This window comes from Ochlerotatus camptorhynchus, unplaced genomic scaffold (genome assembly GCF_037179485.1).
Source record: "Ochlerotatus camptorhynchus isolate MF236.1 unplaced genomic scaffold, CSIRO-AGI_Acam_v1.1 ptg000436l, whole genome shotgun sequence".
Lineage (NCBI taxonomy): Eukaryota > Metazoa > Arthropoda > Insecta > Diptera > Culicidae > Ochlerotatus > Ochlerotatus camptorhynchus.
Genome location: NW_027040922.1, coordinates 106,516 through 133,864, shown reverse-complemented (window position 1 = coordinate 133,864; position 27,349 = coordinate 106,516). Strand labels below are relative to the sequence as shown.

The following is a 27,349-nucleotide window of genomic DNA, read 5'->3' as shown; positions in this document are numbered from 1 at the left end:
GTTTTGTTTAAATCAATTAATATTTTTATTTTTCGCCTTCTCAAGTGATCAAATCTTGTAGTTCGGCTCTAGAAAACAGATAGACGCAACTTGTTATTACATTGGAATCCTCTTTTAGTTGTACATTTATACATTATCCGAAAACAAATCCGTTGCCGATTTATCCCTTCGAGACACCTACCAGTGCCGGCCGTATACAACGCTCATGTAATTTGTATCCAATCTTGCTCACTACAACGACCGTGTTCGGCTCTACGTTTTGAACTTCCTGAAATAAACTGTTCGTTAGCCAAATCGAAGAATAGCGACATGTAAATGTACCGAACCTGCTGGAACAATGCTTCATGAAGATTAGGGTTGAATTTTTCATTCAAAGGATTGACCGTTTCCAATCCGTGACGCTTAAAAACTTGGTTAAGCTGGGCCTTAGTCATAGTGAGTCCTTCGTAAAGGTTTTTCAAGTGAGGGTTCTTATCGGTGATCTGAGTAAAATAAAAAGAAAATGTAGAATACGGATCATCTTCACAACGTTCCTATTAGTTTTGCAAAATACCTCTTCTTTGGGAACTGCTTCAGTTGCATGGCCCAATATATCGGCAACATCGAGAAGATCCTTGCAGAAACCCTGGATTCCAAATAACTTTGCATCTTCGATTTGCTTTGTTAGGCGCCGTCGTAGATTTTCCCCATCTGCCAGTGCTCGTTTATATTTATCCTAACAATATCCCACGTTAAACAATTCATTGCAGTGAATTATTAATTATTATTTTTACTTACATCAAGTTCTTTAACCTTTTCAGTGAGCGATTCCGTCTCCTTCTTTAGACTGTCGACTTCGGTTGTTAGTTTCTTCTCATTTTCCGAAAGTTCATCATCCTTTTTCGGAGCTTCTTCGTTAGCAAATCGCCGAACTTTAATCATTCCGTAGGCTGGAGTAGCGCGAATTTGCTCCATCGGCCTATCAAAGAAAATATTTTAGTTAGGTAAATTTGGAATTAAGTTCAGCAACAATTGAGGAGGTTCAATACGCGTATACATTTTAAGGTTAATAATTACATCATCTATTCAGAACAGTCCTCCGGTAGGTACTCTAGAATAGTCAACTTACCGCATAAATTTTTTCGTTATAATCGGTGTCAATTTAGAAATCTTCGAAAACACTGACATGTTTAGTGATGTCATTGTGTTATTGGCTAAATAGTCTCACAAAATGCAATTTTTGTAAAAAAAATCGAATTTTTATGATTTTAATGTTGCACTATATACAACACGCGAGTACTGTAACACACGAACAGATAAATTTGACAGCTCTCCGTAATCAAAATTCATGCGATGAAAGAGCCACAGCCAAATGAATTTATGGGAAGAAAACACTCAGAATTTTTTTCACTTAGATGTTACATGAAAACATATATAAGCTATTTTATGTGACGTCTTGATGACAGTTCCTGGTGGGCCACACGAACGCGCTCGAGGCATTGTTATTGTTTACGTCTGATGTTTTTGTTTTGATTTTGGTCGTGGTATGTCAACAAATCGGCTCGCTGGTAAACGTCAAAATAGGTAAACAGAAAAAAAACAGCTGACTCGAAACGTCTCGTAAAATGCCTTATAGATTTTTTCCATCTAGTTTTTCACGTAAATTTTACGTTTTTCATATGTGGATTGGTTTGAAAGTTCTAATTTTAAACTTCTAGTTTCGAGGGGTGCATCGATTAGCTTGGGACCGAAGAGAATACCAGAGCTGAGCCAACAAGTTGTGCACGTTTCTTCGGGACCTTCTAGTTCACAATAGATACGTTTTCAGGTTTTTTTGACAGATAATGCATGGGCTAGCTGTCAAAAAACCCGAAAACGTATCTATTGTGCGCCGGCCTTTAGAGTTACCTCTATGCTGGGGACACGCCTCACCATCCCTCTCCAAAGGGGGAGGGGATCGATGTACATCATACAACGTAATATTACACAACCGATGGATTGACCTGGTTGCAGCAGTTTGGACAACCGGTGAACACTCGTGTTTATTTCAGTTACCGTGGGGACGTAATTTGTGATTAGCCCCGGTCCCTTTCAAATTATTTATGTACGGTCCTTATATTTGAAATGACGTTTCACACGAGGTTTCACATTCATCTATAGTGATGGCCGATTTTCATTCAAATAATCGATTAATCGATTAACAAAACGAAGAGTAAAATATTTGTAATCGGTTATATCGTGCCGATATAAGCATTAACATCCGAGGTCCTCTTCTAGGAAGCAGCATATTTATTTTTGTTCACATAGCTGTCAAACCAAACAAAAACAAATACGTTTATTTTCAACCCGAATATTTTTAAAATAAACGTAATATTATTTTTATTTTAAACATTGATTTCACATGACTTCAAGCATGGAATACGTTTGGAATCAACCTAATTTATTTTTGTGGCCAGTGTGGAAATGCAATGCACATGGGTGAACCCCCCGTACAATCTCTACATATATGTTGTGTAGCTTGGCAAGGGCAACCCGTAAAAAAAAAGAACCGTAGAGGTACAATGAAATGTATTGTAACCATACAATAGAGTTTATGGTATTTACAATAAATCGTATTCTCGACAACGATTAAATAACAATAGAATGTATTGTTTCTGCAATAGAATCTATGGTAAATGGGGGAATATACAATAGATTAAGGGGGTCGTTATGTATCTTAACCATACGAAAAATCACTTTTTCCCGAACAAACTTGAACCATTTACCATTAATTGTATTGTTGTTCTATTGTTGAAAACTCTTACTATATGGGACCTATTGTACATCTATACGCCTTTTTAATGCACCACCAACGTAGAGGCGCCACGCGAGTTCGAGAAGAAACATCAACCAAACCGTTTGTTTACATCAGAATAAGTATTTTCCCCAACGCAAATAACAGCATTTTTCATTCAAAATCTTGCCAATTTCCATCGGTAATTGTCTTATTGTACGATTTTCCACAAATCTGAACTGATTTGCACCTTAACTATTCACACACAAGAAATCCGGAAGATCATAACCACTAAGGCACTTTTCTAATTTTTCATTTTTCTCAACAAAAATATTCCTAAACACCAGCAGGATCTTTTCGAAAACGTTACAGAATTGAATTTTTCAACTGTAGATTAAGTTTTGCAGCATCTCAGATGAATCAATTTATCAGGAAAAGTAAAAAAAGTGTTCCGCTTCCTATGTCTCAAAGCAAAAATTTATGCTCACAACACTCTTTTTGACGTTCTCCTATTCACCACCAGTGGTTGAATCGATCGTTTAGTTTCTATTAAAAAGGCCTATTGTAATAACAATATGTTAAAACTTCGTGTACTATATACACACAATAAGATCGATTGTTGACAATAGATTTACGTGTAACTGTATTTTATTTTATGGTAATTGTATGGTTATTTTTTTCGGGAAGGGTGTAGAGAATATTATAACCACTCTGTTCATTACCGCACTCAGATGCGTGCATTTTGTATTCTTTTATTTTACAAGTGAAATAAAACGTGTTCTTTCTTCTTTTGTACTCGGTAAATTGTGCCGCGTGTTTTAATCCTGCTTGTGCCGAATTTCCTGTTGTACGCTTGATCTGCTGCTCCCTACACTGATAAATTGAACTATTCCCATTTTGCTTGAAATTTAATCAATTTGACATTAAGCTCAGTTTAATCATATCGACTGATTAAAAATTAATCCTCTTTTTCTAAAAAATAAGCATCTGATATTATCCCAGTTTAATCATGGTTGATTAGATTGTAGATTATCTTTTTTTGAATACATTTTAATCATTTTTGATTCTATTTTAATAATTTTTGATTGAATTTTAATCTTTTTTGATTATATAACAGTATTGAAAAAGAATAAAATTTAATACTGAAAAAATTATTTCGATTTTAATCATGCATGACTACTGCCGAAGTAATCATGGCTCGGACTCAATAAGGTGAAGCGGGAATCTGCATACTTTTTAAGCTTTTTTGATTTAATTTATCTTTGAGTGTACGCCTCCGTCAGCCAGAACACAGCGAAAAAAAAAATTAATATCGATCAATGTAATTCAAGCTGATGTATGAAATAATGATGTAATAGCAGAAAGAAGATACAATATTACCAAGAATATTATCAACAATCAATACGAAACTAACGATTTTAAATTGGCTCACCACTTTAGTAGCCTATTGGTCCCAAGCAAACGATTAACGTACCCTATTCTAGTTGAAATTCTATTACTACACTATGTTTGTTTTGATTCGCTATGAAAGTTTGACAGATAACATCAGGGGTGTGTGGATTCATGCGGAACATGCAGGGGTGAGTGAAATAGCTTGGGACTGCTTGGGACCGTTGTTCTGGTACTGAGTGAGCCAAAAATAATAATGATTTTCCACGGGACCCAGTGGTCTTAGAGTTACCTCTATGATATTACATCAATGGATGTAGTTTTGTTCGCAAAATCGATGCACATCGTACAACGTTATATTACACAGCCGATTGATTGACCTGGTTGCAGCAGTTTGGATGTAATATTCAACAACTTTTTTTTTTGTGTACAATATTACATCAATGGATGTAATTTTGTTCGGAAAATCGATGTACATCGTACAACCACAAACGAAGTGACAGACGGAGCGGCTCAAAATTTGATTTGACGCACTTACGTTTGAAATTTTCGAGTGTACCTCACGGCAACACTATCTACTCATATGTACTAGCTTAAAGTATATAGTTGATGCTATTGGCCTTGACGGCGAATCTATAGCTCTTTACTCCTATGGTAAAATCAGTAAGCAAACGTCAGACTGTGCGTGAAATTTACTTTCAAAAACAAAGAGGTTCGCAAGTGGTGCTGGTGCTGAAGAGTATGAACTGCTGTTGGATGATCAGATTGATTTCGTCCAGGCACTCCGACTGGATGGAACTAAAGAAAAGGACCGGAAAGCACCGGTATCTGAGGCGGAAAGGAAGAAGATGGACATTGAGGAAACGAAGAAATCACTTCCAGTTTTTCCATTCAAGGAGGATCTCATAGCCGCTATAAAAGAACACCAGATTCTTATTATCGAAGGAAAAACGGGTTCGGGAAAAACGACACAGGTTCCACAGTATCTCTATGAAGCTGGGTTTACAAAGGACGGCAAGAAGATTGGATGTACTCAGCCTCGTCGCGTGGCAGCGATGTCCGTGGCGGCACGTGTTGCACAGGAAATGGGCGTCAAGTTGGGCAACGAAGTTGGTTATAGTATTCGTTTCGAGGATTGCACATCCGAGCGGACTGTCATTAAATACATGACAGATGGTACGTTGCACAGGGAGTTTCTTTCGGAACCGGACCTAGCTTCGTATAGTGTGATGATTATCGATGAAGCTCACGAGCGTACGTTGCACACGGACATTCTGTTTGGATTGGTGAAGGACATTGCGCGGTTTCGGTTGGATTTGAAACTACTGATTTCCAGTGCCACGTTGGATGCGGAAAAGTTTTCGGATTTCTTCGATGATGCGAACATATTCCGTATTCCTGGCCGTCGTTTTCCGGTACGTAGTTAGATTTGACTTACTTTGTGTTTTGCTGTAAAATCTAACTTTTTCTCTTCTAGGTTGATGTCTTCTACACCAAAGCACCGGAAGCAGATTATATCGATGCATGTGTGGTGTCGGTTCTACACAGCAAAAAAAGTTGTTGAATATTACATCGAAACTGCTGCAACCAGGTCAATCAATCGGTTGTGTAATATCACATTGTACGATGTACATCGATTTTGCGAACAAAATTACATCCATTGATGTAATATTGTATCTGCTTTTTGCTATTACATCATTATTTCATACATCAGCTTGAATTACGTTGATTGATATTACATTTTTTTTTGCTGTGTACAGATTCATGCCACTCAGCCTCTTGGAGACATTCTTGTATTTTTAACTGGTAAGTGGGTCTATTTCTATGCGATGTTAAAAAATTACATTTTTTTTTCGTTCCAGGACAAGAGGAAATCGAAGCCTGCCAGGAGATGCTCCAGGATCGCGTCAAGCGGTTGGGTTCCAAACTCAAGGAACTAATCATCCTTCCCATTTATGCCAATCTGCCGTCGGACATGCAGGCGAAAATTTTCGATCCAACACCACCGAACGCCCGGAAAGTCGTACCAACAATCAATACGAAACTAACGATTTTAAATTGGCTCACCACTTTAGTAGCCTATTGGTCCCAAGCAAACGATTAACGTACCCTATTTTAGTTGAAATTCTATTACTACACTATGTTTGTTTTGATTCGCTATGAAAGTTTGACAGATAACATCAGGGGTGTGTGGATTCATGCAGAACATGCAGGGGTGAGTGAAATAGCTTGGGACTGCTTGGGACCGTTGTTCTGGTACTGAGTGAGCCAAAAATAATAATGATTTTCTTCGGGACCCAGTGGTCTTAGAGTTACCTCTATGGTCGTACTGGCCACCAACATCGCCGAGACATCACTAACCATCGATAACATAATGTACGTGATCGATCCGGGCTTTGCAAAGCAAAATAATTTTAACTCCAGAACCGGAATGGAGACCCTGATGGTCGTGCCCATTTCGAAAGCGTCTGCCAATCAACGTGCAGGTCGAGCAGGGCGCGTTGCCCCTGGCAAGTGCTTTCGTCTGTACACAGCCTGGGCATACAAACACGAGCTGGAAGACAACACCGTCCCGGAAATTCAGCGCATAAACCTGGGCAATGCCGTGCTAATGCTCAAAGCTCTTGGAATCAACGATTTGCTTCATTTCGATTTCCTCGATCCTCCACCACATGAAACGTTGGTTTTGGCATTGGAGCAACTTTACGCCCTAGGGGCATTGAATCACCACGGTGAACTGACCAAACTTGGACGACGGATGGCGGAATTTCCGGTCGATCCCATGATGGCAAAAATGCTGCTTGCTAGTGAAAAGTACAAATGTTCCGAGGAGGTGGTGGCCATCGCTGCAATGCTATCGGTGAATGGAGCCATCTTCTACCGACCGAAAGATAAAATCATCCACGCAGATACGGCCCGGAAGAACTTCAACCACATGCACGGGGACCACTTGAGTTTGCTGCAGGTCTACAACCAATGGGCCGAATCGGACTACAGCACTCAGTGGTGTTACGAAAATTTCATTCAGTTCCGTTCGATGAAACGAGCTCGCGATGTCCGGGAGCAGCTGGTTGGGGGTTAATGCAGCGAGTCGAAATCGAAATGGTTTCCAGTCTGCCGGAAACGACCAACATCCGGAAGGCTATTACAGCCGGGTACTTTTATCACGTCGCTCGGCTCTCCAAGGGGGGGTCACTACAAAACGGCCAAGCACAATCAGACGGTGATGATCCATCCGAATTCGGCACTGTTCGAAGAACTGCCTCGTTGGGTGCTGTACCACGAGCTGGTGTTTACGACGAAGGAGTACATGCGGTCGGTGATTGAAATCGAAAGCAAGTGGCTGCTGGAGGCGGCACCGCATTACTACAAACCGAAGGAGCTCGAGGATTCCACCAATAAAAAGATGCCGAAAACGATCGGTCGGGCCACGCTGACCGAGGCGTAGGTTGTGATGAGACGGTTTGGGGTAATTCAAGAGCATTTTTCGCACTATGTATTCAACGGGAATTGTTGTTATTTGCGATGACATTATCCTACCTAGGGTGTCGGGTGTAAATTAGTGATCTTTAGGGACAAATAGGTGAAATATAAGGTTGCTGCAACCATGCTATATTGTATGTCAGTAGAGAGCTTCATAAGGCTAGCCCGTCTAATCCCAGTCGCGCTCCTTTCCGTTTCTTCAGGTCCGGTTAGGTGGATTAGGTATTCTCTGGCACGCCGAAGCCAACTGCAGGGCTGTTACAAGTGTCGCAAATTTTGTGCGGTTTTATAGCTTTTGAAGTGCGGATTTTGCGGAAAGCTTATCGACATTGAACACATTTTTTTAAATGATATTTTAGCTTGCCCAACCAACTATTAATAACTTTACTGCTTTACTTCTTTATTAAATAATAGAAGGTCTTTCTAAACGTAGATTTTCCTGGAGTCTTCAAATAATTAGAATCGAAACTTAGTTGAATTAACCCTAAGTGGAACTAATCCGCGCCAAAGCAAATCTGAGATGGCAGTCCACGAATACCTCAGATTTGCGAATTTAGCGTAGTCGTAACAACGCCGTCCTTGACGGGAACTAACAAAGTTTATACTATTTCAAACAATCGCTGATAGGAAGTTTTTTCGCCAAGTGAATGATGAAATACTCACAATGATTTCACTGTCTAAGATTTATTGCTGTCTCTAATAGCATATGTAGCAAAGCTATACATTATTTTTCTCTCGTCTCAATACCTACTTACTACCAAAAGTGGATGTGTTAATAACACAATCAATGAGTAACAATTAAAAAAAAAACCCTCACTGAATTCAACCATACACAGCAGAACATACAAAATCAAATCTCTCTTTAAAATATGCCCCGACCCGTCCGCTCTAATGCTGCGACCACTGGATCGACTTGATGTCGATACCTTCCTGGACCATCTCCCACAGCGGGGACATCTCTCGGAGTCGAGTCACGTGCTTGATGCACTTTTCAGCTATGTAGTCGATTTCCTCGATGGTGGTAAACCGTCCGATGCCAAAGCGAATCGAGCTGTGAGCCAGATCTTCGTCGGCACCAATCGCACACAGCACATACGACGGTTCCAGCGAAGCCGAAGTGCAAGCCGACCCACTCGAGAGGGCAACGTCTTTCAGCGCCATCAACAGCGATTCACCCTCAACGTATGCAAACGACAGATTGATACATCCGGGATAAGAATGAACTGGATCGCCATTGCGGATGACTTTCGGTAGCGATGCGAAGATTTGGTCCATCAGGCGTTTCGAGAGGAACTCCATCCATTTGTGATCGTACTCCATTTCACGGCTAGCGATTTCACAGGCTTCCCCCAATCCAACGACCAGTGGAGTCGGAACGGTTCCACTTCGAATGCAACGCTCCTGGCCACCTCCGCTCTGAATGGCTTCCACACGAACTCGAGGACGAATGCGAGTTGAATGCGAGAGGCTCCCAAACATACAAACTTTGCTCTTTCATTATCACGACGTTCTTATGCATAATCTAGTGTGACGTAACGTTGGATCATGCGTAAGAACACCGTGAGAACGAAGGAGTCGACTACATTCTTTCTGCCGCACCTATAGTACCGCACACGGTTCCCGCGCTGACTGTTCCTTACTTTCTCACTCTAATCAAAATTTCCTTCGATGAGTGAGAAAACAGCACCCCGTCAACGCGAGTGAGAACGCGAGTCGCCAGATCATTGCACACAAAACCAACTTGAATTAATTCAAATCAAAAATACTAGCGAACCTGGCGGTGAGCGGCGGAAAGTGGTCTAAAATTCTATTACAGAGAACCACGTTATTTTAATTAATTTCTTCGGAGAAAGTCGTCTGTAACTTCGTTTGTGGTACAACGTTATATCACAAACGAAGTGACAGACGGAGCGGCTCGAAAACTTTGGTGACTAACCTGCTATTGCAATTTTTCAGTGTACCACATGGCAACACCACTACTACTGGATTGTACCACATGGCAACACTACTATACGTTATAAACTGAAATGCATAAAAAAATGACAAAATGATACGCACTCTTTGCACACTGTCAAAGAATCATTGTACACAAAATCAACTTTGTTCAAATCCAAACAAAAAAACTAACCCATCTGGTGGATGATGGCACAAGCTTCCAAGAAAATTCTATTACAGTGAACCACATTATTTAAATGGATTTCTTCGCCAGTAAGTCGTCTGTCACTTCGTTTGTGGTTATATTACACAACCGATGGATTGACCTGGTTGCAGCAGTTTGGATGTAATATTCAACAACTTTTTGTTTCTGTGAACAAACTGAATTTACGTTTAAATTTACTTTACAAAAATTATTTTTGTTTCGGCGATAGTTTTTTCTGCGTGAACAAAAAGATTTTTTTTTCTCACTTTTTAAGATTATTCGGACTTGGCCGGGGATGAAATTTGAACTCGTTACCTTTATTAAGAGTGGCATGGATGTCAACCTCTACGCCAAGTCCGTGCCTGGTCCAAAAGAAAACAGACTTTTTGAAAAAGCAACAATCACGCATCCTACTTCATTCATTTACTGGCCTCAGTTGGACCTACTAAAAAATCATCTTTGATCTACCTATTTCAATGCTACCGAAGGATGTTTGAAGTTGTGGAAAACTCATGTACGCAAGACAATTTCGGCCTTGTATAGGTTCCGGACGTTCGAATTTACCGGCAACGACAAACTGAAGTTGTGGTACCATCACCGACGAAGTACCATCACGAGTTCTGCGTGCTAGCTGTTAGCTTGCAAAATCTACCGAGTATCGTCCGATGTGCGGTATAAGAGGTGAGGAGAAAGGAAACTAGTGGACTCTTTCGTTCTCGCGTCTTCTTACGCAGCAACAGACGTGACGTCACGTCTGCTGTTGCATAAGAACACCGTCAGAATGAAAGAGTCCACTAGTTTCCTTTCTCCTCACCTCTTATACCGCACATCGAGTATGGTCGGGTCCTGGCGTCCAACAACGATGTCTCCTCGGTCGTCGATGACTATGGCTTTGGTTAGAAGCACGGACTGATGAAATCTGTAGCAACAATTGCTGACGACAAGCGTGAGTCATTGATAGCTCAACATCTTTTACTTGTAAGTAAACGTTAACCTGAAGTGTTCACTCCTAAAAGAAATGCAGATAACAACGAAAACGCATAATGACATGCAGTTTGATAACAGGCTCTCCCTTTCAATTTTCGTTAGAGAAAAAGAGATAACAGGCGGTACCCCAATAGCATCAACTAGAGTCGGTGTATAATGAGTCACGCCAAGAGTGAAGCCAAGTCTACCTATTGAACTGTCAAACCGATTACCTATCGTGCAAAGTAAACAAACATTACGATGCTATGAAAGGTCTACACGAAACAAAAATCAATTATTTTATTCATGTGTTTCACTTATACATTTTTGCCAAAGCATCAGCCTTATATATTCCATAAGACAAACCACATAGGTCCTACAAGAATGTATAAAAGGTATGTGTGACCACTTATACATTTCATTTGACACATGAGCTTCATTAACTTTTTGCAAGGCGTCTGCTTATTAGTTGACTTATACATTTTATGAATAATCAGCAATAGAAATTTGCCAAAAGGTATAAGGAGATTTCTATCCGTGTACGAAAGGTATTGCAATAAAATATAAAATATAATTGAATAAATGATCATAAACACGCAGTGAGCATTAAATTGTCATGGAATACGTTTGTTAACAATCAGTAATGAGAATTGCTACTATTTTTTGTGAAGATTATTGGACAAAATCACTGATAATAATGATTTACAACAGCCGCTATTTTTTTCACGCTAGAAGTCATTTGAAGTTGATGTAGCAGTCCTCTGTTGCCAAGTGAAAAGAAAGAGAATCTTTCGAAAACCGTGATGCGAGTTAAACTGTTTTTCTCTTGGCGTGACTCATTATACACCGACTCTAGCATCAACTACTTTAAGCTAGAGTCGGTGTATAATGAGTCACGCCAAGAGTGAAGTCTACCTATTGAACTGTCAAACTGGCTACCTATCGTGCAAAGTTAACAAACATTACGATGCTATGAAAGGTCCATGAAAGGTATTGCAATAAAATATAAAATAAAATCGATGAAATAATCATAAACACGCAGTGAGCATTATATTACGTTTGGTAATGATCAGTAATGAGAATTTCCACTATTTTTTGTTAAGATAATTTGAGAAAATCATTGCAATTTTTCAGTGTACCACATGGCAACACCACTATTACTGGATTGTACCACATGGCAACACTACTATCATAGAGGTAACTCTAAGACCACTGGGTCCCGTGGAAAATCATTATTATTTTTGGCCAGAACAACGGTCCCAAGCAGTCCCAAGCTATTTCACTGACCCCTGCATGTTCCGCATGAATCCACACACCCCTGATGTTATCTGTCAAACTTTCATAGCGAATCAAAACAAACATAGTGTAGTAATAGAATTTCAACTAGAATAGGGTACGTTAATCGTTTGCTTGGGACCAATAGGCTACTAAAGTGGTGAGCCAATTTAAAATCGTTAGTTTCGTATTGATTGTTGCTACTATTGGATTGAACTAGCATTTTCAACAAATGTACTAGAATATTTTGGTTCTATCTCTTTCACTCTACTCTAAACTGAAATGCATAAAAAAATTACAAAATGATACACTCTTTGCACACTGTCAAAGATCATATTGCACACAAAATCAACTATGTTCAAATCAAAACAAAAATACTAGCCCATCTGGTGGCTGATGGCACAAGCTTCTAAGAAAATTCTATTACAGCGAACCACATTATTTTAATTGATTTCTTCGCCAGTTAGTCGTCTGTCACTTCGTTTGTGGTTCAACCATAGAGGTAACTCTAAGACTAGTAGGTTACGAAGAAACGTGCTCAACTTTTTGGCTCAGCTCTGGTACTATCTTCGGTCCCAAGCTAATCGATTCACCCCTCGAAACATAGGAAAATCCAATAACCCCTCATTCTATCTGTCAAACTTTCATAGCGAATCAAAACAAACATTGTGTAGTACTAGAATAAGGTACGTCAATCGATTTGCTTGGTACCAATAGGCTAGTCAAGTAGTGAGCCAGTTTAAAATCGTTAGTTTCGTATTGATTGTTGGTTCAACTGTTTTTCTCTTGGCGTGACTCATTATACACCGACTCTACTTTAAGCTAGTACACATCTAAGAGAAGAGGTGACAATACGGGGCCAAAATGAACCACTTTTCTGTCAAACGCGAGGTCAAACGTGAACCAGCTCGTGATTGGCTGATTTTGATGTGCGTAAGATAGAGATAGACATAGATAGATAGAGATAGAGATAAAAATTAAAGAGTAAGAAGCCAATTGTCACCTCTTCCTCTTAGGTACATATGAGTAGATAGTGTTGCCGTGAGGTACACTCGAAAATTTCAAATGTAAGTGCGTCAAATCAAATTTCGAGCTGCTCCGTCTGTCACTTCGTTTGTGGTATAATTTTGACGAAAATTTTAATCGAATGTATAAATTTTAAAAACCATAAAATGCGTAAAATTTCATCTTTATTCGTTTTATAATATGTTTGAGTGTGGGGACTTGAGATTTATACCACAAACGAAGTGACAGACGGAGCGGCTTGAAAACTTTGGTGACTAACCTGCTATTGCAATTTTTCAGTGTACCACATGGCAACACCACTAATACTGGATTGTACCACATGGCAACACTACCCTAATAAAAATAACCATAAACGAACGATAACCCAAATCATTGAACTATTCCACAAATGGTTTGGATGATACCCAGAACACGTCGTTAAGCAAATTAACCATACAATTTTTATTAGGGTACTACTGGATTGAACTAGCATTTTCACCAAATTTACTAGAATGTTTTGGTTCTATCTCTTTCACTCCACACAAAACTGAAATGCATAAACAAATGACAAAATGGTACACTCTTTGCACACTGTCAAAGAATCCTTGTACACAAAATCAACTTTGTTCAAATCAAAACAAAAAAAACTAACCCATCTGGTGGATGATGGCACAAGCTTCCAAGAAAATTCTACACGGATAGAAATTTCCTTATACCTTTTGGCAAATTTCTATTGCTGATTATTCATAAAATGTATAAGTCAACTAATAAGCAGACGCCTTGCAAAAAGTTAATGAAGATCATGTGTCAAATGAAATGTATAAGCGGTCACACATACCTTTTACGCATTCTTATAGGACCTATGTTGTTTGCGTATTGAATGTATAAGCACAAACGAAGTGACAGACGGAGTGGCTCGAAAACTTTGGTGACTAACCTGCTATTGCAATTTTTCAGTGTACCACATGGCAACACCACTACTACTGGATTGTACCACATGGCAACACTACTATTGGATTGAACTAGCATTTTCACCAAATGTACTAGAATATTTTGGTTCTATCTCTTTCACTCTACTCAAAACTGAAATGCATAAAAAAATGACAAAATGATACGCACTCTTTGCACACTGTCAAAGAATCATTGTACACAAAATCAACTTTGTTCAAATCCAAACAAAAAAACTAACCCATCTGGTGGATGATGGCACAAGCTTCCAAGAAAATTCTATTACAGTGAACCACATTATTTAAATGGATTTCTTCGCCAGTAAGTCGTCTGTCACTTCGTTTGTGGTATAAGGCTGATGGTTTGGCAAAAATGTATAAGTGAAACACATGAATAGAGTAATTGATTTTCGTTTCGTGTATTACAGTGAACCACATTATTTAAATAAATTTCTTCGCCAGTTAGTCGTCTGTCACTTCGTTTGTGGTTTATACTCTGGACAGACTATGGCTGTCTTGCAATGAGCACTCATACATTAGATTTCCAGTGAAAACTAGATGTATGAGTGCTCATTGCAAGACAGCCTATATTCCATGATATAAGCCATAGTCTGTACGGGGTATTAGCGTAACTTTTATACTATTTAGATATCAATATTTTTTGAGTGTAGGTTTAGTTTTGACTGATCTGGGTGTATTCTACCCAAATTTGTAAAGGTTTGAAATAGCGTGTGCTGTGACCTGGTGGTAAACCATGTTTTGAGTAGTTTTATTTTTCGATGCAAGCTCACGTTCATGAATGAACGGAATGAATTAATAACTGACATACATACTTCGCGTGTGAATTTTGCAGTCGTGCCCCGTGGTGTTTGCGTAGCATGGCAGTAACTTTTCGTTTTTTGTGGCATTTTAGTTAATTTTCACTGGTGAAGTTACGAAAACTGTATCCCTTGTAGGACAGAAGCCATGGATAGATATTAGTTGGCGGTAACAGTGATTAACTGATCTATTTTCGGAAAAAGAGCGAAACTTTCTTTGTTTCCGGAGTACGGAGGATTTTTGTTTTTTCTCTTTTGAATGAACTATCGAGCCGAGTGTGTTCTTCGTGTTGTTTTTGTTCATTCGACGTACACAAACTATCGGATCGGTGTTTTTTAAGGGCAGTAGAGGCTCTGAACCTCCTCTTTTCTACTAGTTTGTTAATCATTCGTGGCTGAGCTGTTCAAGTGCATAAACCTACGCAAAGCAGTGTACGCGATACTTTTGGTGTCGGAATAACATTCGATTTCGCTGAGGGGTTGTGTTAGGAAAAGCCGGATGAGTTTCAGTAGCATTAGCTTGCCGGGTCTGGGCGAGATGGAGCAGATCATCTGCAGCCTGGAACGTGGCACGTTGATCCAAAAGTTCTACCCGCGGCGGAAACCGGAAAAGAAAACGTTGATGCTCCGTAGAGAAACACGGCAGGTGAGACTAGTTGTAGTCAGCTTGCGATTGGGGGAGAAAGACGGAACATGTAATAAATTCTACGCTTCCGCTAATTTATTCATTCTCTGTCGTGAAGCGTTCGTTGGTTTCACTGATTTGTGTAAATGTTGTATTTATTTCTTCTTTTTCGTCGGTAGGTAACGTGGTCTTCGCCTTCGCAGAATAACCGGGCAAATTTCGAAGGGGCCTTGGAACTACGAGAAGTGAAGGAAGTTCGTCTTGGAAAAAGCTCAAAAGATTTCGAGAAATGGCCCGAAGAAACGAAGAAGATTGAACTCCGCAAATGTTTTGTAGTGTTTTACGGCAGCGAGTTTAAACTGCGTTCACTTTCCGTTGTCGGTATGTTTTTCTTTCTTTCTTTTTAGCCGTAATGGGTGTAAGAAGCGGATAACTTTCATATGGTTCCCCTTTATCTGTTTGATTTCAGCTCTCTCCGAAAAAGAATGTGACATGTGGATGAAAGGTCTTAAGTACATGGTCACTGACACAATCAGTGCCCCGTACTGGCTTCAGGTCGAAAGGTGGCTTCGGAAAGAGTTCTATGCTATGGAAAATCCACGAGAAACAGTGGCTCTGAAGGAAGTCAAATCATTCCTGCCAAAAGTCAACTGTAAGATAACGACAGCCAAACTAAACGAGATCTTCCATGAAGTAGACTTCAGACGACGGAACGAGCTTGGGTTTGATGATTTTACCAGGCTCTACCAGAAACTCATGACATCTTCCAACACCATACAAGACTATTTTGATGGTTCAATGCCCTACTCCAAAAACGGGCAAACTGTGACTTTGCAAGAGTTTCAAAAGTTTCTCATCGATGTTCAAAACGATCCACTCGGACACGACGATAAGACGGCTTCAAATTTCATTCGGGAATACGTACAGGATCCGATTCGAGACGTACAAGAACCTTATCTGAAGATTCAAGAGGTGGGTACAAAAAAAAACATTTTTTTTATCTTTGTTGAAAATCGATATCGTTATCAGTTAGCTGTAATACAACAGTGATAAGTTTACCATCATGCCAATTGATAGAATGTAACATCTTGAACAATATGTGATGATTTGATTAGCCGTAAATAGCGATTCAACCCGTGAACTGTGTGTTATCTCTAGTATACATATCCATATTACCACAAGGGCGTAGCCAGGTTTCGAGCTAGGGAGGGGCGAAAAAAAATTTACTATGGAAAATTTGATCGAATGTCATTTCATCGAAAGCCTTTGTGTTGCTGAGTTTAGGGGGTCAGTTGCCTCCGCCCCCTGCCCCCTCTGGCTACGCCTTTGTATTACCTTGTTACGCATAAATGGATCTGTAAAACAAGGCACATCAAGCAAAAGGGCTCTGGCTAGCTTGTTCTAAAAAAGAAGATCAACGTGCGTATCAACGTGCACACTATTAATGTGCCTCGCATGAAATCAAGCAGTGCTTCGTTAGTCGACTGCGCTTTGCTGTTGTATTGATTTACACAGCCACCTACAGTAACGTACCGGGGGTATTGGTGGATGGCGCTCGTAAAAGCTATTGCATCGGAAATGACCCAAAATATATCAAGTCACATGATAATTTAAGATTAAAATCAATTTGGTTCGAGACTAGGGTGTATTTGCTTCTGTAACAATGACTTCAATGCAGATCCAAACATCTTGCAAACAAACTATAATTACTGATAGAACAATCATTCCCCTACCTGATTGTGCTGTTAGTTTGCAAGAATGATCGTGAGAAATCGGTGGATGATGGGTAATTGGACGCCGAAATTATAATAGTTTGTTTGATCTTCAAAGTATACTCTTATCGTTCCAGTTTATGAAAAAAATGAACAGTAAAAAAAGGTAACATTCAAGGTTGCAAATACTCATTTCAATGTTTTACTTGAAAGTTACAAGAAAAGGTTACAAAGTATGTATTTGACACATATAACCTGTCAATTTTGCTTGCTACCCCAAAAGGCCTGGGTTCAATCCCACTCGGCGCCGCCGGGATTTTAGAGTTCAGTTTCGAACCTCTTCGGATACGGTTGTTGTTGTAAGTTTGCTCTCTGTTTTGTGCGTGCGTTCGCTTTCATAGTTTTTGGGTGCTTTTGCCTGGCACGCTGTCTCCCGGACGGTTATACGTATGTGATTGATGGTTTTCTCTCTTTCTGGGAAGTTTTAGAATCAAAAAACAAAACGTGAATCATCATGTTTGCAAACATCTGAAGAGATGTCGCATTCTGCGTTGTTTTTTTTTCTCTGCATGTACTCCCGGCTGGTCCAGAAATGTGTGGCATCGCGGTGAAATTTTTATGATTCCTCTACTAGAAGTGTTGAGTACCTATATCGTAAAATGTGAAAAATCAGTGTAATTCAATCGAGAAAAAAATGTGTGGTGGAAATGATGACCATTTGACTTTGGTTCCTATAAACTACTCATAATCGTATAACAGTCCCATATGGACAGAAAATCAAGCAACGATGGGGCTGATATGCGATTATGGGCAGTAAACTCACGCAAACATATATTTAAATGCATGTAGACGAGCAGTGCCTGAGATTGAAAGATTGTGATGTTTTTCCTTCTTTTTATTATATCCGTAAATTTGCTCTCGAGAGAATATGGGCGCGTACGTTTCAGTTTCGACCAGCTTTTGGCCGGTTTTTGTTGTGGTGTGCTGGTGCATTGCTTCCCAAACGATTTTTGCTTCTTTTTGTCGATGATTTTTGTTCTTGTTGTTTTTAGGAAAGTTTGAACATACTGAGAGGTAAGCACATATCATCGGTAAGAGACGTGTGTGTGAGAAAATTTGCGAAAAAATCTAAGGGCACCGGTGGGATACGAACCCACAATTCCCATTCAGTACACGGGTGCATTGCCAATTATACAACGGTGGACCTATGGTCTACGGATGTATTTGGCTAATGACATTTGAGTTTCGAATCCGTTCCCCACCCTAGTCTTTTTGCGCAAGCGTTCTCTGATACACAACAATCGTCTATTATCGACGATATGTGCTTGTACCGCAACCACTCAGTATCAGTCGATGTGAACAAAAGTTGTTTTATTCCATGCTTTCGCTTAATTTCATATCAATTTTGTGAAAAAATCAGATCCGCGGTATGGAGGACATCAAGTGAGCGTTTCATTGCAGTAGTGTAGAAGAGAAAAAGCGAGAGAGTGAACACCATCCGAAATGTTTTGTGTTGGCGGTAATGTCCATGCGGACAACATCGAAGCAATGAAAACTATATTTGTGGTAATGCAAATTATGATTTTGATGACGCATGGCTTCAAACATTTTATGTATCCAACTAAAACATATTACATACTAAATACGCACAGGGCATCATCTACTGATCATTGCCGCGGGTATATCGTGGGAGTCCCAGGTACTCGGTTCAAGCTTTAATTGTTGGCGGTGGTGGCTCTTGTTGACCTTCTACCCCCTGAGTAGTAAGTGTGAATAAGGGCGTGTATGTGATGTTTTGCTGGTACTGTTGTGGATATCTAGTGCATCCCTCGGTGCATCCTGTTCCCTTAACTTGTTTTCGGAAGATTACCCATCAGTTATATTCGTGTACGAAAGATAGGGCGGATGACTGTTCCCTGGATGAAGGACTGATCCCTGCTTACGGATGTGATTGCATCCGAATCATGTGATGGTGATAATACAAATAAAAGCGCACGATTAGTAATTTAACCTAATCGTGTGCTTTTATTTGTTTTACCGCGCATTCGAAAATAATGTATGATAATAAATAGAAAAACATGCTAAACATAAAATACGTTTAAAATAAACTTGAAAATCATACTTTGACTATATGTTTTTAGTATTACTTCTACGTGAAGTCAACGATTTACATAGTTGAAGATGCTAATTTCAAATAACAGACTGTAGTGGCCAGTTGGCCACAGCTGAAAATCCAAGAAAATCCTGCTCCTTAATGTGATGTTGCGTCTCATCGGAAGTTGCATAAGTTGTTCTGGGAACGTTTACCTGTTAAGGCAAATTATGCGTTATTTGAATTTTGATCAAATACATACACATTATACTAACTCGGAATATTTTTTATAGTTCATTGACAATTAAAAAAATATTAAAATCACGATACGAGACTGTGCAATCCTCACAAATGAAAATTTACTTCAATCTATTTTTTAGTGACAAATGGGACTGTTCTGCGGGTACTTTCAATATGGGACTATTTAGCAAGGGTATGCTGCCACCAATTAATACCAGTAGAATTATTATTCATCATTTGTTATAATGTACAAGTTGATAGAAAATATATAAAAATAATTATGCAGCGACTATGTGAGCGGTATATGGCGGCCTTACGGTATTTGCACAATCTTGATTTTATGTACTTTGACTATATGTTTAGTATTACTTCTGCGTGAAGTCAACGATTTACATAGTTGAAGATGCTAATTTCAAATAACAGACTAAAGCGGTAATTTTTATACGATAGATGGAGGAGATGAAAGTCTAGAGTTGATAGTTCCGTTAGAGTATGGCAGTGTGAAAATTGCATATAGAAAGTAGATAGCGAGCTAGGACAACTTTTAAGGAAGATACAAATCGGCTTTTTCATCTCTCTTTACCAAACTCCCCCTTTGGAGAGGGATGGTGAGGGGTGTCCCCCGACCAACTGGATGGAGAGATGAAAAAACCGATTTGTACCTTCCTTAAGGCGATCGTGCTAATCTCGGTGAAATCGTACGATGATTCCGTTTGATTGCGGGTTATATAGTTGTGTGGATATGGTGTACGCCAAGCAAACACATGAGTTCCTTGAAAACATCCGGCTCAAACTGCTGCCCTTGGTAGGATGTGATTGTCTTTGGAGTCACAAAACTAGCTATCCAACCCGCATATTACCGACGCTAAGTTAAATCGCTTCAGCCCACCGTGAAAAACAATCAATGCTCGTTACGAGGGGAGCGACTCTATCTACGATGCAGGAAAAATTGTATTTTGCTGTGGTTAGCTGCGCGCACGCTGAGTAGATAGAAAGAAGATTGATGACGATTCTAAAGATTTCCTACGAAAAGATGATGCGCAATGCAAGTAGATGCGAGAAATGAAAGAAGATTTTACGAAGATTGATTCGCTATTTGTTGAGCATCTAAAATTGAGATTTAGATGTGTCGCCCCCCTCGGCTCGTTAGCAAGTACCGATTTCCACGAGAAGGTTTAAGTGGTCCAACGAGGTATATGTGGATTTTCCGAAAGTGTGCCTTAGATATTTCGTTGCTTGATAATGGTAATACCACATGCCTTGTTATCTTTGAACGTTGACACTGCTGACATGTCTTTGACCGTTAATCTTGGGAACACGTCGGGAAGGATAAATGCCCATTTCGCTCATCGTTTGGAACTCGTCTCTTGCTGCTTGAAGTGTCTCCGGATGTATACGACGTAGCTTCGAAGCCACCAATGGTCCTCGTGTAACGATATGTTGTGTAACGTCATGCTTTACTTCCTGTTGAAAAGATGAATGAGTGTACAACGAAAGGCCGGAATCACAAAAGGCTGAATTGGCAAAAAGCTTAGAAGCACCAAAAGGCTGAAAAGTATAAAAAACTGGAATGTATTAAAAGGGTGCAATTCTGTTTTCAAACAGCAGCAATTTGGTTCAAGAGTATAACATTATTAACATTCAACAATACGTATATTAGATGCAGAGCAAATAAAATGGCTGCATGGAGATATCACTTCTTCAATTCATACCAAAAATTTCGAGGTCAGTAATTCAAACAAGGAGAAAAAAATATGAGCGTAGCGACGGGCAAGCTTCTAATAGAAAAAAGGCCTTTGCTACGTTCCTATAAAAACACGGAGAGGGCAGTCATTCTGAGTTATATGCGCAATAAATGAGCATTTTCAGAAGCTTCTTTAAAAGCTTGCCCGTCACTACGCTCCGCTAACTAAAAAAAAGGCCAGGACAGTAAATCTGAGCAGATAGACAATAATTGAGCGTTTTCAGAGGCTTTCCCGTCGCTACGCATTTTGAATTAAAAATAACACGGACAGTACAGTAAATGCAAAGAAGAATGCAAAGATGAAACAGTCGTAGAAAAATCTTTTTTTTTGTTGTCCCTGTGTTTAGTCTCCGTTATTCATGCACCCCTATGTCTGGTGTTTATAGATTTATAATTTATAATGATTCACTCCTACAGCTTTCACCCTGGTTTTGTCTGTAGATTTGATTTGTTTGAATTGGTTTTCAGCCCTTTGGTGTTGGCAGTTGCGGGCGGTCATGATCATGCTCTAAGTTTATTTTCAGCTTTTCGATGATGGAATGTCTTCAGATTTATATTATAATGATCCACCATTTTGTTTAGGCTTCAGGCAAATCCAAGTAGGGTAGATAGGGGCAATATGGTCCCCCTAAGAAAAACACATCATAACCAGGGTTACCAAAACTACAGATAAATCTGTTTTTCTACAGATTTTTCAGAGTTTTTAAAATCAAGATTCTGTAGTCACAGATAACAGATTTCTAGGATTTTAACAGATTACAAAGATTTTTAAAATATGATCTAACATTTAATAAATTAAATGAGATGTTGAATAGAAAAGCATTATTTTCACTTTAGTGTAATTTTATCATCACAAACTTTTATATCTATGCATGCTTTTTACTGTCAGAGGTATTCTTTTTTGCCAATTTATGATACATATATTTTTATCTATTTTTTGTCTCTGTCAGAAAAATTGCATAATCACTTTTCAAATGACATATTTTAAAGATTCAATTAATAAATTATGAACACAGATATCAGCAGAGATTTTCTGGACAAAACTAAGATGAAAAGATTTTTTTGAACAAAAACACAGATTTCCATTTGGCAACCCTGATCATAACACATGAAAAACATTCATAAATGTATGATAGCTGTGATCACTCCCATGCTTTGGAATAAGTTTGATAATATATGATGTTCAAAATATGGATAAAATATGATAGACTCAATAAATTATTATGTTTGAAAATTTTCACTTTTTGCTTCCATCAACAACCATACGGGGCAATATGAGCACCCTGGTAAAAGTTAGTGTTTTGACAGGTTTTCACTAGAAAATAACATTCAGGAATCATTTGAATTAGAAACATAAGTTCTTTTAGCAACAGAGTCGGGGATTCTTGGTCACTATACAATACATCTTAAAACTATAGTCAAAAGGTACAACACAATAAACACTTTATCTTCCGCTATCCAAAAAGCCTCCTCCATCAGAACTGGAGCCGCTTCCAGTAGTTTCATTGTATGGTAAATTGTTGTACGCCAACGAGGGTCAGAGCGCGTCCATTGCAACAATGGACGCAAAATGTGGTCAGCACTCACACACTCATCACGAAACGGTTGCTTTCCAAAGTCGACAACGCATCGACCGAAATAACTGCTGATGAAGAACAATGAGGAGGACCACACAATGGTTGCTGCCGAGGAAGCAGACGGATCGCGTAGCACACATCGAGAGTGGCCTGCTTTTGTCGACAGCCGAGTGAACACTCTGCTTGTTTTCTTGACTGCATATCTTATAATTTTCTAGAGATTTTGAGCTAATGTAACATTTCCATTATTATCTTAGACATGTAATTGAATTTTGATACGGTTTTGATGGAGATGCATATAAGAAGCATTTTCAACAAGTTTGTAAAAAAATTAGATTGAGTTAATAGGTATTATGCCCAAGGTTGCAAATACTCATTTCAGCTAAAACAATGTTTTTTTTTAAATTATGAAATAATTAGCTATGATCATATTTTGAATTGGTAAGATACAAGAAGAAGTTGCAAAGAATGTGTTTGACATATTAAACCTGTTTATTTCACTTCGTGAGAGTCACAATCAGCGATTTTTCACACACTCACTCACTCACTCACTCACTCGCTCAGCGATCAGCAAATCGCTGATTGTGACCTCTAGAAAGCAACATTTACAGGTTTTATGTTTCAAACGCATACTTTGTAACCTATTCTTGTAAGTTACAAGTTAAACATGTCATCATACCATCTTTTGGTTTTATTATTCCGAAAAACATTATTTTAGCTGAAATGAGTATTTGCAACCTTGATTATGCCCAAACGAACAGGGGGCCCATCTCGCCCCGTATGGTCTTCTTGCCCCCATCCTCCCTATAATGCATGATAATACTGATTCATTTAAAACCATGGTCGCATCACTTATCAAGGTGAATCCTGATCCAACGAACCCAACTTACTAACAAAATCTCCATTCCTGTCTTTTGTTGGGGTTCAGAGGTAAACACGGCTCACAAACAACAAAGGTCACTTTAATATTCCTTCCCTACTCCCACCTGATTGCAAGGGCGTGGCCGGAGCCGTTATTGATCTACAAAATATGGAGTCACTGAAACTTGTACAATGAGAATAGACGGTCACTCCCAGTCCCATTCAGTTGATTCATTGTACAATTTCATTGATTCTGATCAATCTAGAAGTAGCAACCATTGATATGTGCAGTCAGTCTAAGCTAAGCTAAACTAATCAAAACACCGAAATTCATTGATGTCCAATTTGTTCATTACTCGATTAATAACTAATCGATTATTTTGAACATGTTTTAAACGATGGATGATGATCATATTATCAGTCAACTTCTGCAAACTTCCATCACTTATGCTCAGAACTACTCGGACGGTTGGCGGCATCCTTTGAAGGAACAGCACCTTGATTAATGCATCGTCGACGTACAATCCCATGGAGCTCTCCTACATCTTGGCTGGTAGATGCGTGGGTCGAAGGTCACTCAATTAACAGGAATCAAATAATTGTTCAATCAATCGTTTGTTTACTGCTTCATATCTATTTTCGGCCGGACATATCACGGATTGATCAATTTTGGCAATGATGTGCCAACATTTTGTTTTATCTATCGTCACTTGTTTCACATGGAATTGGCATTTATTAATTAATCAATAAAATCAAACTTTACTTATTCTGTTTACACTTTAGGGTGACTAATAAACTAGCGCCACCACATATTTATTTATCTGTTCATTTATACTCAACACTGAAAAAAACTTGTCGCTGTGCCGTCCAATAGATATGCAGGTATCTACATATTTTTTTTTTAAATTTTTAACCCCTTGCTTCCCAGAAGGTTTTACGTTGCTTTGAGAAACAAAAGTGCTAAAACAAACGATGTTCCATACAGTCTGTCAAATCTACCAAACAAAGTTTTTGCTTAAAATAAATAGTATTTTAATTGTTTTTCAATAGCTACTCTGTTAAATTCTCAAGAATACATATGGAAGATAATATTTAGCACACGGCGCAGCTTAAATAAGTACTGACTAATGGATGATTGACAAACACGGGACCGAAAGGTATTGGATCACCTGTGCTCAAGCGAATGAAAAAAATTACAAGCGATCAACGAGCCAAATGATAACGCTATGTCAGCAATGGAAAGCAATAACACTGTGCAACATTTTCAAGGTCATCAAATGTAAACAAAATTTGGTCTTCAGATCTTGTAAGTACTCACCCAAACTAGCAAAACCCTATTTGGGTTATGAGAATTTAGTTCGAAATTTTGATTTATGTCATCATCAATAGTGTTGCTCACGCTTTGGTTTTGCACGGCTATATCTCGTGAACTATTTGATATTTCTCAATGCAGTTTTCTGACAAAATATTCTTCACAGCAAAATACCAAACTTTTGCGAACATGTCAAGGTCAGCATTTTACTTTTCGGGGTGTTTTTAGTGCAGAAAGATAAAAACATACATTTTTCTCACGTTTCTGACCATAACTCACAAGTCATGCATATTTATGCATGATTATCTAAAATAAACACGAGTAACTTTGTTTACATATTATGTGTTGCACTGTGTAATGATATAACATTGTTTCCTTTTTTCATGACAAACTGTCTTTGCAATATAACTCGCTCGGGCCTACCGAAGGAAATGACCAAATTGTTGGCAAGCTGCATCACGAAGTAACACCGAATATGATACATGATACATGTATGTTATGTCTTTTCACGATTCCTATCAAGCTATGTTCTCAAACGTGTATATTTCAACAAAGCAGGCAAGCAATATATCATTATCCTTCAACTCTGATCAAGCTATATTACAGAGATTGTTTATCGTGGTAGCGTTTTGTCTTTATCGTTGGTTGCTGTTTGGATTCGCTGGTGTGCTACCATAGGAAGGAGAGGGTTAAAACTTGTTACTCTACATTTCTCGATACTAACTATGTATCTATCTGAATAAGCGTTCTGTGCGTATACAATAAAAATAGTCCCTCCGTCATAATGTATGTCAACAATGGATTAACGTAAGCTATCAGTTTTGATCTCACAACAATTGAAAGTTATTCAAAACAAATATGCACGGAGATGTGATCATTCTTTCAAAAGTATCGGTTTTTTCAAGCGAAAAGGTTCTAATTTCGTAAAAATCAGCATTTTCCGGTTTTCTATATACAAAATAAAATGCCGTTACTGGATTGGATTGGAAATCTTTATTTAGGAAATTTTCAGTCTGGGGCTGGTTCATCTCCGTCCATCTCAACCATTAGGTTGCCGAAACTCCCTACTACGCCACTGCATCACTGCACATTACGATACGCAAGCATATAGTTACTCCGTTTGGCGTTTGTATTGTGGTGATGCGATATGCAAGCGTCCACTCTTATCAGCACGTGTAATTGCAATCTATCAATGCGAGAAAATCAATCCCCCATGGAAGGCATAGGCAGCTTAATTGCATTCATCACTATGCCTATGCGTTTTGCTTTATACGTACTACGTAGCTTAGCGTCGTACATTGGTATATGTTTGGTACATCAACATCAACGAATTTTTGTCCTATCGCAGTTGATTTCTGTATGCATGGTATATATATATATTTTTTGCTGTCGGGTGAAGGTCGATTAATTAGTGAAATGACATCGAGTGATTTTTCCACTTTGGTTGATTTTGTCTATCTTGTATAGTAGCTATCATACTATTCAACTTTCGGCTCTCGTCATTCGTCTGCGATGTGTTTACTCGGGTTCCTCTTTCTCATAATATTTGCCCAACACCGTTGTGATTGTTGTTGTTACGTTATTCTTTCTTATTCCATACACGTATGCTTTCATATTACTTTATGAAAAATATGTAAACAAAAGAAAACATACAACTTTTTTTCGCACTCTGCATCTTGTTTACATTATGAATGATCGATTTATTGAAGTATGTGGGTTCGATTTCGTTGATGTTCGCTTTTGATGGAACCATATGCCACGCTGATGATAATGTTACGCTTTGATAAAGCCTTTGGATGATTTTTATTTCGCCTGAATAGACCACATGAAAAAGTAAACTAATCATGTAAATGCAGAACAGTATGCGTCGCGAATATCGAAGGTGCCCCATGGCCCATAAGGATTGCATAAAACATGGGTTGTGCAGTATTGTATCAATGATTTAAAATTATATTTTAAACTGTCATTCCTGCAAGGACCATATTCTGAACGGTTAAGAACGTCCCAACGTAATCGGATCTGAATGAAAACTATTTTTTGCTATTTAAAAAAATATTTCTTCTCATAGTCGTGTAGACTGAACATTAAGTACTTGTATAGCATAAATTTGGATGCATAATTTATCATATTTTGTTGAGAGAAAACATATTTGACCATGCGTTCCATATTCTGAACGCTCGGTGTTGAATCCCACTCGGGAAAGCCTTCAGCGAAAGTATTATTTTTTCTGAGAGATTTGTATGAAAAACTTCGCAGTTGCCCTTAAATGATATATGTAGATAGGAAATTCAGCTTTTGATGGTCGAAAATCCTTACTTCAATGCGGTTGTCATTTTCCGAAAATATTGTTGACTTCCAGGACTTTCCTAGCTGAAGAATTATTAAACTTAAAACTTCAAGTACACAGTAGT

At 38.8% G+C, this 27,349-nt stretch overlaps 4 protein-coding genes across 4 annotated transcripts in view; 3 read left to right on the top strand and 1 right to left on the bottom strand.

Annotated features, from left to right (window-relative positions):
- Window position 1: 1 nt before the first annotated feature.
- Roe1 (grpE protein homolog, mitochondrial Roe1) lies at window positions 2–1,287 on the bottom strand. The gene is made up of 5 exons (XM_065234720.1): window positions 1,109–1,287; window positions 778–958; window positions 554–715; window positions 327–482; window positions 2–268 (listed from the first exon to the last, which is right to left on the bottom strand). Exons 1-5 carry the CDS (start codon window positions 1,180–1,182, stop codon window positions 161–163), a joined length of 681 nt encoding a protein of 226 aa, XP_065090792.1. The 5' UTR covers window positions 1,183–1,287; the 3' UTR covers window positions 2–160.
- A 3,505-nt stretch (window positions 1,288–4,792) lies between these two features.
- Window positions 4,793–5,705, top strand: LOC135711753 (probable pre-mRNA-splicing factor ATP-dependent RNA helicase mog-4). The gene is made up of 3 exons (XM_065234716.1): window positions 4,793–4,804; window positions 4,852–5,556; window positions 5,619–5,705. The coding sequence occupies exons 1-3, from the start codon at window positions 4,793–4,795 to the stop codon at window positions 5,703–5,705; spliced, it is 804 nt and encodes a 267-aa protein (XP_065090788.1).
- Window positions 5,706–6,461: 756 nt separating this feature from the next.
- Window positions 6,462–7,223, top strand: LOC135711762 (pre-mRNA-splicing factor ATP-dependent RNA helicase DHX16-like). Its single transcript, XM_065234725.1, has one exon. It carries the CDS (start codon window positions 6,462–6,464, stop codon window positions 7,221–7,223), a length of 762 nt encoding a protein of 253 aa, XP_065090797.1.
- Window positions 7,224–14,804: 7,581 nt separating this feature from the next.
- Window positions 14,805–27,349, top strand: part of sl (small wing phospholipase C gamma 1) — a 30,937-nt gene continuing 18,392 nt past the window's right edge. Inside the window, exons 1-3 of the mRNA XM_065234718.1 lie at window positions 14,805–15,421; window positions 15,580–15,781; window positions 15,870–16,372. Coding sequence (XP_065090790.1) covers window positions 15,275–15,421; window positions 15,580–15,781; window positions 15,870–16,372 — 852 coding nt within the window. The 5' untranslated portion in view covers window positions 14,805–15,274. The remainder of the gene's footprint in view (window positions 15,422–15,579; window positions 15,782–15,869; window positions 16,373–27,349) is intronic.